Below are 12,906 nucleotides of genomic sequence, written 5' to 3'. Positions count from 1 at the left end.
AATACAGTCCATGTACTACGAGTGTAAGACTTGCACTTTACCGCTTTTTTATTCTTTCCTATCCTTTTCCACTGAGGCATCCTTGTACTACAATAACCCTAAAGGCAAGATGATAAATAGCCCATGTCTGCTTAGCTGTTTTGTAAAACTTGATTCAGTTTCAGTGCACAGATGTCATTCGTTTTGAATTTTTTCATCTTGTAGGGCTCAATACTGAGAGTACCATGAACTTACAGAGAAATCAGAAGCAGCAAAGGGTAGTCAACCCTTCCCAGGATTGTCTCTTTATAGATTAAGGGCTCAATCCTGCACCCACATGTCGGGCATGTGTGCATTACCCAGCTGGTGATGCATGTGGGTGATGAGAATGAGAATGGAGCCCTTCATATGTAATTTCTGTGAGAAATGCCAGCCTGTAGAACTGTGCATTGTGCTACCAGTCAAGACATAAGAAAATAAAGTGCAAGAAAGCTTTCCAAATTCAGCTGTGCGCTGCCTTGTCAGAATTCAGGCTTTGGGCTAGATCCACAAAGCGCCACAAGACTTGCAATGCCTAATTCTTAGGTGCCCTGCTTGCAGACAGAAGTCAGAGCCCTTACTTAAGTGCCTGAGCTCCCTTTACAATGCATGGGAAGAGTCACGCACTCAAGAAGGGGATTCTCAGAAGTCAGAAAACTGAGCGGGGAGCCACCTAAGTTAGCTTGTAGGAAATGCCAAGTCCCGCCCTCAAAGGGAGCTAGGCACCTAACTCTGGGGCAGAGGGAGATGACTGGCGGATAGAAAGCTGGGTAGATCGTTGGGCTCAACGGGTGGTGATCAATGGCTCGATGTCTAGTTGGCAGCCGGTATCAAGCGGAGTGCCCCAGGGGTCAGTTCTGGGGCCGGTTTTTTTCAACATCTTTATTAATGATCTGGATGATGGGATGAATTGCACCCTTAGCAAGTTCGCAGATGACACTAAACTGCGGGGAGAGGTAGATACGCTGGAGGGTAGGGATAGGGTCCAGAGTGATCTAGACAAATTGGAGGATTGGGCCAAAAGAAATTTGATGAGGTTCAACAAGGACAAGTGCAGAGTCCTGCACTTAGGAAGGAAGAATCCCTGCTATAGGCTGGGGACCAACTGGCTAAGCAGCAGTTCTGCAGAAAAGGACCTGGGGATTACAGTGGACGAGAAGCTGGATATGAGTCTGCAGTGTGCTCTCGTTGCCAAGAAGGCCAATGGCATGTTGGACTGTATAAGTAGGAGTATTGCCAGCAGATCAAGGGAAGTGATTGTTCCCCTCTATTTGACACTGGTGATGCTACACCTGGAGTATTGTCCATTTTTGGTCCTCCCACTACAGACGGGATGTGGACAAATTGGAGAGAGTCCAGTGGAAGGCAACGAAAATTATTAGGGAGCTGAGGCACATAACTTACAAGGAGAGGCTGAGGGAACTGGGGTTAGTCTACAGAAGAGAAGAGTGAGGGGGGATTTGATAGCAGCCTTCAACTACCTGAAGGGGGGTTCCAAAGAGGTTGGAGCTAGGCTGTTCTCAGTTGTGGCAGATGACAGAATAAGAAGCAATGGTCTCAAGTTGCAGTGTGGGAGGTCTAGGTTGGATATTAGGAAACACTATTTCACTAGGGAGGTGGTGGAACCTCCATCCTTAGAGGTTTTTAAGGCCCGGCTTGAGAAAGCCTTGGCTGGGATGATTTAGTTGGTGTTGGTCCTCCTTTGAGCAGGGGATTGGACTAGATGACCTCCTGAGGTCTCTTCCAACCGTAATATTCTATGGCTCCCTGTGCTCGGGATTCCCAGCTATGAATCCTCTCCTTGATTTAGGCACCTAAGCCAGGTCAGCCCTTTCTGGCAAAAAATGAGAGAGAGGTCCCCTGTAGCCAGTAGCCCAGTGGTTAGAGTTCTCACCTAGGATGTGGGAGAGTCAGGTTCAATTTCTTGCTCCAAATCTGACTGAGTGGGGATTTGAACTTGTGTTCCGTATGCTGGGGGAGTACTCCAAACCACTGGGCTACTGGATATTAATCATGAACCCCGCAGCTAGCCACAAAAATTCCCGATATGTGCATCCCCGGCTGTCTTTTGTGTATGGCCTGTGCTCTGAGCAGGCCCCTTGGATTGGGTTCTGCAGGTGAACTAGGAGAGGGAATGCCTCGTTTGAGAATCGCACCTGGACTAGGATTCAGAGCAGTTCGGCGGCATCAGGACTTAAGAAGTTTTGCAGATGCCTACTAGGGTTAGGCGACAGCTGAGTAGGGGTTTCAAGGATCAAAGGGGGTACCTAAATGTTGGATTTAGGTGCCTAAAGTGGCTGTTAGCTGCCTAAGTCGCTTTGTGGATCTCGCCCTTTATTATGGGGCAGCATCCAATGACTTAGGAGCTTTGTTTGAAAGTTGATTTTGCTTTAGAACATGTTTGAGAAATCTCCATTCCTATCATCAGTGTTCAGTAATAACCATGCCAGTTTTAAGAGTGTTAGCCTGGGAAATTCAGATCAGCTTCCAAAGTTGGAAGGCCAGCCCACCCTAAGATAATATGAATAAATTAAAATGGTGTGCTCTAACCACTGATAACTTGTTTTAAATTGCATTCATTGTGTGCAATTTCTTGGTATGTGAGTAAGATCTTGCAGCTTCATTCGATTTATGTTTTATTCTGTATATGATACTGTTAAATAGATTTCACTTTTTTTCTTTTGTCACTGTCACATTTGTGTTTGTTGTTTCTTTTCCTGCTAGCTGTCAGGGCATGAAAAGGTATGGATCTTAGTGTGGAAAACTTTCTTTCAATTTGGGCATTTGTGTTCATAATGAGCCGATGCTGTTTTGTGTGTGCTTTTAATGTTTGCTTTTTTTGTTCTTTATTTAGACTGAGTGTTCTGGGTTTGGTTTTTATGTCTCGAAGACAAATCTTAAATACTGCTACTGGTTATATATTAACTGGGCGTGGGGAAGTCCCCCCTAGCAAATTAATTTGGGTTGTGTGCAGTGACATATCCACATCTAATCTGATGTACTCCTTGGTGTGCAGAGACTGTATTTAAATACAGATACCTCTTGCAGAATGTTTTTTGGAGGCATGAGACAGCATCTGTCTAAAGAATAAAATTGCAGTGAACCAACACCCCTTAAAAATTATCTTCAGATGGGATATTAGTGCATTATGGTATAGCAAGAATACTATGGTATTGTACCAAGTCCAATTTGTGCTGGAGACAGCAAGAATGCTATTCAAGGTTATTTTTAGCTATCCTTTTTAATTTGACTTTAAATGAAAGTTAAAATTAATAATTAACTAATCATTTAAAGAGTGCAATTAAATATTGCTGTTCAAATTAATCCAATTTATTTCCCTGCAGGTTCAAACAGCATCATCGAGAAGTTGTGTGGGCTCAGGTGCCCCAGCTGGAGTAAACAAAGATGAAGACAGTAGTCGTTTTCATACCACCAAAAGAGGCAATTTCTATGAAGTCTTTAACCTATCAGAAAATGAGCGTCCTTTGGCAGGTATTTGTACAGATATTAAGGTTACAGTCGTGGGAAAAATTAACTCTTTTGAACTAGTCAGACATGTAATTTGAAGTCTGGGCCCTTGTCTGCATATCCCAGCACTATTTAGAAATGAACTGTGTTGTAATATTATCTACTCTAAACTGGTATAGACGGGAGATCAAGTTAATCTTTTATCCATAAGATTCTCTGAAAGAACCCAGTGCTCACAGCCTGGCTTGTCTCTTCCCCCCTATCAAATTTGTATTACCACAAAAGATGCTTAGTCAACTCAGAGAAAGTAATTTAACCCATTCTTTGAAACAAATATTTTCACGTTTGGCTATAGAGCAAAAGCTTTGCAATCACAACATACATGAAGCTTCATTTGCAGAATATGCTGCTTTTTATAGGAGAACTGTCTAATTGATAGGGAGCCATCTCTCTGCTTTTAAAACTTGTATCTTTCTTTCTTTCCTAAAACTCTTTCCTTGACACATTTGATTTTGTGTATTGTATTTTCTGGTAGTATGTGAAAATGGTTGGCGCTGCTGCTTGATTAACAGAGACAAGAAGATGCCCACGGACTACATTAGGAATGGGGTTCTTTATGTTACAGAAAAGTAAGTCATTGGCACTTGGCAGTACATTATTTGGGAAGGGAGGACAGGGGAACAAACTTATTGGGAACTCATTTTGTTTTGTAAATACAGTTAAACAATGAAATGCAAATTTAAATGTAATCCTATAGGAAAAGCTTTTAACTACCTAGCCTCCTGACATTTGGATGTACAATGTTTTTTCATAATACTAAACATATAGAGAAACTGTACAGGGTAAGGACAGTTGGAAATTGGAGCATGGTAGGATTTAACAAATGCATTAGGTGTCCGAAATGTTTGTAGATGAGGAAACCGTAGCATCAGTGTTTAGTATGTTAGCGCTTGTTACGGTGAACGGGACAACTAAATTATGAAAATTTAAAGCACTAGCTACTTTTATTAAGTGCGATACAAATGGTTGCTCATTATAGTTTACCAAATGTTCTGTGTTTTGCTGTGTATTTTGAGTGCTGTGTAAACCCCGTTAAAAATGAATGTATGGCTTCTTTAAAAACAGAAAATACAGTTGAGTAAGTTAAGTTTTGGTTTCAAGATCAAAACCGTTTTCTCCGCACACACTGAATGGGTATTACCAATGCTGTTTGGGATCTTAAACTGAAATTCCTTCAGTGTATTAGAACCTCGTGGAACTAAACCTAGGTTATCTGTATACTGTGCCCTCTAGTGATGGAAATAATTCTTCTAACATCTAGAATTTCAAGCATTATTTTAGCACATCTTCAGGTTTGTCTGCATTACAGTAGTGTGCAGCTAAGTCCAACTTTTCATTAGTTTTCACTTGGAAGGGGAGGAGGTTATATGGATTTAGTGGGTTTTTTTAACTTTCAGTACAGTGGCCTACTTTTGCTGTCATTTAAGATTTGTATGTTTGTTCTCATTACATAGACTTTCACTGTAAGAATATGAGTATGAAATATTTGTGCATGCAGTAGGTTACTGATCCTTCAGAGGAATTAGATGTTCAACTGATGGAATTTATGAAAGTTTTTGATTTAACATAAAATCATAATTGGAAATTACGTTTTTCACACAATTCCTTGCAAAGCTGTTTTTAATTTAGAGAATTTCAAAGCTCTTTGGAAGAAGGCAGAATTTTAAGAGTTTTGGTTTTCAGATTATTGTACCAAATAAACACTTTTCCCCCCCTTTGTCTTCAGTTACTTATGCTTTGAAAGCTCCAAATCTGGCTCTTCTAAGAGAAATAAAGTTATTAAACTAACGGAGATAACAGATATTCAGAAGGTATGTATCTGTTTTGTTGAGTGTATAGTAATTTGGGAAGTTCACTTTTTCTGTTCCATTGCTAATTTTACTTTGTTTTCAAGGAGTGTGTATTTAAGAATCAGACGGTGGGGTTTTAGATTTTATAATGCAAGTAGATATGCAATCATCTGAGCAAAGGTGACAAATTCATAAAACTATTTAACTGAACGTTGGGGTTTTCCTAATGCAAAATTGGGGTGAATGTGAAATAATGCAAAGCAACTTGAGTCTTCCAGCAAAAGATGTTTACAGGAGTATATGGCGTGCTTTGAACTCACAATAGCTCAAATGCAAACATTAGGGTTCTTTTCTGGTGATTCCTCTGGTAATAGTCTTTTCCTATTGAAGACTGATTATAATATAAAACTAAGTTGGAAACTGGGTTCTTCTAGTTCAGTTTCCTGAAATCCTCATTCCTCCCTATTTGATTTCATGGAATTAAAGGCCAGAAGTGACAATTAGATCAACTAGTCAGACCCTTTATATATCACAGGCCATTAAATTTCATCCCCTGTTTTGAGCCTGATAACGTGGGTTAAACTAAAGCATTTCAATCTTTGGGAAAGTAAATTTTTTACTTTGGGAAAGTAAATTTTTGTGCACCAGAGAACAGGAGAGACTGAGGTGTCCCCATGCCAGGCCTGTGGCCCCTGAAGTGGCAGGGAATTGATTAGGTGGGATATACCCAGGTTACCTTTCACTTCCTTCTCAATCTGTCCCTCCAGAATTGAACTTCTTTCCTCCTGAGGCCTCTTTATCGCTACTGACAGGTGAACTGCCCTTTCCATCTCAAACTCTCAGCCTCTGTTATGCTTGACTCTCTCTTCTGTCTCTTAGTATGTCATCACAGTAACTTTGTCACCAAAATTTTACCCTTTTCCTGCTCTCTTAAAATCGTGATCCATGCCAAATCCCTGTCCTATGGATTACTGTATCCTGCTTCTCGCTTCACCCCCTCCACCCCATCCAGAATGCGGCTCCGTACCCTTCTCCCCCTTGATTTCAAATCTTTATCCAGCCTCTCATACATACAGCTATCTCCAGTATTTTGTCTGAGTATTCTTTTCCTCTACTTTAAATACTTCCTTAAATCCTGTTTCTTAAATCCAGTAATCTCTCTCCTCTGCCCTCTTTCATACTGATCCAACAGTGACAAAGATGCTCTCCAGCTCTCGTCATTAAGAATGAGGGTTTAATCTCATGTGGGGCCTTTAGGTGGTAGGAAATAAGAGACTGAAAACTGAACAGTCCCACAAAAAACATGCCACAGAAGAAACTTACATTCTTGAATATTATTGCTGGCACTTCCTTTTGCTTGGCTTTGGTTTCTATTCAAGCGGTCCACTCTTGCTACAGTACTTACGAAAGGCAGCGTACAGTACATTGTTGGATTTTCAGTGTACTGCATTCGCGTGATGAGAGTTCTTTAGCCCAATAGGAAGCTATGATTCCTGCCATGATTCCCGTACTGATTCTCTGAATTGTCACTTATCTATATTTCACCTTAATCATATCAGTTTGTGAACTCCTTAATGCACTTGCCGAGGCAGACCTCCACCAATGATCTTAGAACAAGCTGTGCACAAACATGTTAAAAGTACAAGGAAAACTTATTGCATTGATATATTTGGCTTAAGTTAGGACCAACTTAAGCCAAATATACCAGCCACATCTGACACTTTTAAACAGTATAAGTAGGCAGCTTTTAGGCAAGCTTCAGAGGTGGGTGGGAGGATCCACAGTAGACAGGTTACATCACATTCTCTTTCATGCCCCTTTGTAATTGTTCAGCCTGTAAAGTATCTTCGTTTGTTTTTTGTAGTACAAAGTGCTCTCTGTTCTCCCAGGATCAGGGATGGGTATTGCAGTATCAACACCAGCTACACAAAAAGTAAGTAGCCTGCTCTGTCCGTATCGCTGCACTGCACCCTCATGTGCTCAGGGATCCTATTCTCTTTTAATAGCAACATAAATGCCCTCCATTTCTTTATAGCTTGTGTCGGGGGGGGTACACGTTTAAATTTTTTGCTCTCACTCTGCTATGTTTTATTCAGTTTAATATATTTTGGAAGCTGAGTATATCTATTATATAGTATAGTTGACATTGTTTTAAAATGGATTTACTTCATCCCCTCACCTGTGGTGCCCACAGCTCTCTTACTCCAAACTTAAATTGACCATTTTCTTACCAACCTTCTTCATGGCAACCATAGGAGCTGTTAGTAACACTGCTGCAAACATGTTAGAAACTGGAGGCCACATTCTCTGTATATAGTGCCTTGGGGTAACAGTGTCCACAGTGCACCTGAAGAGTAGTATAATTGGGGTAGTTTGAAGGCCAATATGATTTTGACAGGTCCTCCAAAGCGTGGCTGAAATCCACCAAGTTTTCCAGCTTTAGTCATGTTGTGACTTTCCAAGAACTAAACTAAAAATAAACTAAAAAGTCATGAACGTTATTTAGTTTTTAATAAGCATTTCAGGTTTACAAAAAGCCATTTTAATAAGCAGGGAAATATTACTGAACCTTGATAACTAATCAAACTACTTCCTTGTAAAGAGGTTCCTTCTGATTCATATGCTAGTTAGTGTGCTGAGCCTGGGCATGCATTTGAAAATTTTTTTTTTTTTAAGATAATTTTAATAGACAACTAATTACTCAGGATGTTTAAATTGGAAATCTAGTGATCTAAAACTCAGTGCCACTGCACCATTTTAGAAATCCTAAGACTATCTTAAAAAAGCTCTGTCTCTGGTTATCAGGAAGGCTTTATAGGTCCCAAACAGTTGGAAAGTGAAATAGAACAATTGGTATAGAACATCTGTGAACATTCTGTGCAAATGATAGTTGTGATCCAGTGCACTAGCAGAGGAAAATGGGAGATAGAAATGGAATACCTGGGGGAGGTTTTCTTAGGAATCGAACACTGAACGGATTCTTAAACTTTTAGGAAAAAGCCCCTTATAACTTCCATTCGAATCCTGTTTGTTTCACTGGACCAAAAAAACCTAAAAATCTAAGATAGGCTTATTAAAAAGGAAGGGGGGAGAAGGGTGTTAATTTGAAAGAACCTGGTCAGACTTTTTTCTAAAGACTTCAGGAAACTTTCTGATTTCCTTTAGCCTATAGTTTGGTTTCATTTTTTGTTTTGTTTTGTTTTTGTCTTGTAGCCATTAGTGTTTGGTGCCATGGTACACAGAGATGAAGCTTTTGAGACCATTTTCAACCAGTATGTGAAAATAATCTCTGCAGCATCGAACAGTGAAAGCTAGTGTCTTATCTTCAGACGATCTAGAGGAGACTTTATTTTACAACTTGGTAGTGAATAATTGAACATCCTCATCTATTTTGCAATAATTTTTCCTGTCACATGGTTTATAGTCTGTCTGTTACATGAATCAAGTGTATTTTATATATGCCTTCATGTTTGTTTTTAAGGTTTTTGTAAAAAAACAGTGAAAGTGCTATCATCACTATTAGCCTTGCACATTAAGCACTTTTAATGTTTATTTACTGACATTAAAAGCTAGGACGATACTTGGAGAACTGCCTAAATATCAGACACTGGGACAGATTCATCCCTTGGGTACCTCCATTGATATCATCAGGGATTAATTTTGCCCACTGTCTGTTGTTTTTGCATGAGTAGAAACACATTACAATAGTCTGGTGTATGTTTCTTGAGTACAACAATCACTGAATTGGGTACTTTATCAAACCAGTATCAACACCTACGAAATATCACTATTAGCTGGTAAGAATATTGATATTAAGGCAATTTTTCTTGCTGATTTCTGTATTATAAAAGGGTTTATTTTTGAACAGTTTGACCTGATTCAATTTTTGGTGCATACATAGTTTCAAATTCCTTGTACAGTGAATTCAGCATTACAAAGCAGAAGGAAATGTTTGGAACCTTACCTTCCTTTTCTGATCAACCCAAGTGGAAGAAAAGAACTACTTGTTCTCTGAGGGCATCAAAACTTTGTTCATAAAATGTTAGGCAACATATATTTGTATTCCTATTGATATTTGTCATGGAAGGGCTCAATAATTGTACTTGTACATATAATGTAGCAAGATGCACGTACGTTCATGCAAAAAGATTTAATGACCATCTTTTTCTGATGCAGGGGGAAGTTGGAATAATTACACCCAAGCAAAACTTGAGATCAGATTTGTATGTTATATATTCATTTATATTTGGGATTGTGGGGGCGGGGAGGGTTTGCGAGAATCCCTTACAACAGAAATGTCAGGACAATGTAACAAATGAAGACATTATTTCCAGAAGAAATTATTCTATTTTGATCTCCCCTTTCTTTATTCCATTTTTCCAACAATAGAACCTGACTTTGTCAAATGGAGCAGTGACACTGTGCCTGCCTTCTCCATAGTTTTTCTCTATTGAGGGGCAACGCATATAATATTGGTCTTACTTTAAATTTTGAAAGCTTGGCATATTCCATGTAATATAAAGCCCATCTGAGAGTTTAGGATTTCATTTGCATTCTCCTAAAGGCACAGCAGAATGTATACTAGCTCCCCAGTATATTTTCTCCCTACTGCACTTTTGAATTTAGTAGTATTTTTATTTCACAAACTTTCCCAAAAGACAGATCAAGAAGATAATTCTGTTAGCCGATCTACAAAGTGTTGATTTTAAAGTCAATACACTTCTTAGCCATGTGTTTTCTATTTAAACAAGTTTTATGGGACATCATTACACAGAAGATCTTTAAACGAACTCCAGGGTTACATTCAGTTAAGGATAACAACAATACAAAGATCCAGGGAAAAATGGCACTCTGAAACTGTAGAAACCTATTTGAAGTGGCAGTGAAGATAATGTTAATATTAATATGAATAGTTAATGACAGTATTTCTCCATATTGTATTTAAAGTTCATGTGCATTGGGACTCACTCAATTGAATATTTAAGGCACAAAGTTGTTCATGTTAAAGCTCTGTGTTGTATAAATATGTAGCACAATCCATCTTAAATAATTTAAAATTAATATCCATGCACTGAGTTCAGGAAATCACTTAATCATGTATTCAAATGTCCTGAATAGTTATGGACCTCAGCACATGCTTAAATACAGTACGAAGAGGGATGTTTTCCTGAACCAGGGCCTTGAAAGTTTAGAGTATAATTTAAATTGGTAGGTGATCCAATTACCCACTGTATAACAGGGATGTTAACCAAATACCATTTTGAAGCTACTTTCATTTGGCAAATAGATATTCATTTGGCATATACAGGCTTATATTTAAGTAAAACTATTACTTTTAATTTTGAAGATTTTTTTTAAAAAGCAATTTGATTTAAAGAGAAGAAATTGTCATTTATACAACAGCAATTTATTATATAGTTAGACTTTTATAAAGCCTCCTTTAAGCATCAAAGTGGCAGATGAATTACAATAAGTGGCGAATAAATAAGCATTAATATAGCTTAATGTTATGTGCAACTTAGTCATATTCATAGTTCATTCAGTTTGTCTTAAAATCCCTTGGGTGTTTGTGAGGTTGTCATTTTTTTGAAGAAACAGAAGATTATATTTTTTACAGAGCAAGTGGTTTTTCTTATTTTTGTATCATTTTCACGTGTAATTTTTACCTTCACTCTGATCATAAGGCAGTGGTTTTAGTGTAATTGCTGGTAACTGCACTTATTACCCCCCAACACGCGCCCCCCCCCCCCCCCCCCCCCCCGACTGGCTGACTAGTATGTAAAATTGTCCTATATTTTGGTTCCTGAAAGACTAAAATATTGTTATGTTGATGATGCCAGGACAATTAACAAGACTCATTTTAAAAGAAATAATAAGTCATTTGCCATCTTCCCAGACTTAGAATCCTCCTACAGAAAATATACTTTTTTAAAACTTTAGTTTGGTCAACAAAGATAACCGTCCTACTAATACTGATTTGTCCTTTAAAATTAATCTGCACTTTAACAATATGTATTTTAAAAAAAATTGTTAAAGCAGTAAACTTATTGCAAACTACAATGCAACATTGGTTCATGCTGATAAAAATAAAATGAACTGGATTTTTTTAAAGAGTAAAATGTGTAATATAACTGATTAAAGATTCATGTATATATTTTGCAAAGTTCACTTTACATTAGGTTATATGAATTACTGCAGAGTAACTGCTCTTGTGTTACATAATTAAAGGCACTAAACAATAACTTCAGTGCTCTTACTTGTGAGTATTGCTACACTTTTGTTTCTCCTGGGTCCTGAAATGCTGGGAGGCAGTGACAAATACATAATTTACTTGGGTAATTGCACTGAGGTTAATAATTTAAAATTTACCTTCCTGCATACAATATGCAGTATAGTCTTCTTTTGATTCAAGATTGAGTGGTGCCACTTAATGTAAAGTGTTACTTTTTGACAGCAAAAAGTGATGTTTTTGCCATACTATTGTTCATTTGCTGTCATTTGTTGTAATTCTGTTGATGTATGTGGTTTATTGTTGGATCATTCACATTTAATTGGTTTAACTTCTTTCCTAGAAGTGTAGTGGTTAGTTTGAGTTCCTTTCAAGAAAAAAAGGGAGATGAAAACTTACCACATTTATTATTCATCAGTGACCATTTAAATACAAATTCCTGATGAAAAGTTCAGATACATCATCATGTTTTTCTGTACTTTATCACTCTTGTGAGGTCAGATTGACTATAAATGAGCTACTTATAAGTGGCAACATTGCACAAAAAGCCAGCAGCAAAACCTTATTACTGTCCATGCAGACCAAGAGAGAAGATATTTTACGTGAGAGTTAAGAGGTGAACGTGTGTACATTTTTTTTGGCAACTTAAACTCCTGCAAAGAAAACTGGTAGTTTTTATCGAATTCTGTAAATTTTGGCTGATATTTAATTTCTATTACTAATCACTGAAATAGAATGGATGTTAAAATAGTTTTTATGTCTGAAGTTTGTCTATTTTGAAGTTGTAAATAATTATGCATTGGCAGTGTAACTTTTGTTCAACAAAAGACTTATACTGTGTGAAGAATTGAAATAATGAAACAATTTGCCTGTACATTTTTTAAGAATCTTGTTTGTTTAAAAAAAGTATTGTATAAATTATAATTTTTATTTAAATAAACCTACAAATGCTTTGTGCTAACAGGTATTTTTTAACAACTTTTCATCCTTCAGATAGTGTGAACATAGTCTTTCTTTATTTCCACAGATTAAGGTTAGTAAAAAATATTTTTTTGGTATGTTTATAACCCCATCAAGAAGATCAAATAGGTAACAGGTTTTTATAAGTAGCAGTTTTATGTGCTGTTGCTTGAATTTTTACATCCACAAACCATTATTGAATTAGCTCATATAACTTGTTTGAGATTAAAAAAAAAAAAAAACATTTTTCTGTCTTCATGCTGTTCAGATATTTTTTTTCATACAAATTCTTTTTGCAGTGGTGGCCCTTAACATTTTCTGGTCTTACCTGAGAATATGATGTATTCCCTTCTACATGGCTGTATTTACTGTAAGAAACAC

General features: G+C 37.5%; 1 protein-coding gene across 2 annotated transcripts in view; it reads left to right on the top strand.

The window, feature by feature from the left end:
* GRAMD4 (GRAM domain containing 4) overlaps nucleotides 1-12,526 on the top strand; it is a 137,657-nt gene extending 125,131 nt beyond the window's left edge. The window contains exons 15-20 of one of the 2 annotated variants that reach the window (XM_037889086.2): nucleotides 2,743-2,760; nucleotides 3,363-3,510; nucleotides 4,022-4,115; nucleotides 5,273-5,357; nucleotides 7,201-7,269; nucleotides 8,550-12,526. In XM_037889086.2, the coding sequence (XP_037745014.1) occupies nucleotides 2,743-2,760; nucleotides 3,363-3,510; nucleotides 4,022-4,115; nucleotides 5,273-5,357; nucleotides 7,201-7,269; nucleotides 8,550-8,651 (516 nt within the window). In that variant the 3' untranslated portion in view covers nucleotides 8,652-12,526. The remainder of the gene's footprint in view (nucleotides 1-2,742; nucleotides 2,761-3,362; nucleotides 3,511-4,021; nucleotides 4,116-5,272; nucleotides 5,358-7,200; nucleotides 7,270-8,549) is intronic. The other variant, XM_037889087.2, reaches the window with a different exon arrangement.
* The last annotated feature ends 380 nt before the right edge of the window (nucleotides 12,527-12,906 follow it).

The sequence above is a fragment of the Chelonia mydas genome, chromosome 1, assembly GCF_015237465.2.
Source record: "Chelonia mydas isolate rCheMyd1 chromosome 1, rCheMyd1.pri.v2, whole genome shotgun sequence".
NCBI classification, from domain to species: Eukaryota; Metazoa; Chordata; order Testudines; family Cheloniidae; genus Chelonia; species Chelonia mydas.
The sequence above is the reverse complement of the archived record's forward strand: the minus strand, read 5'-3'. Positions and strand labels throughout refer to the sequence as shown.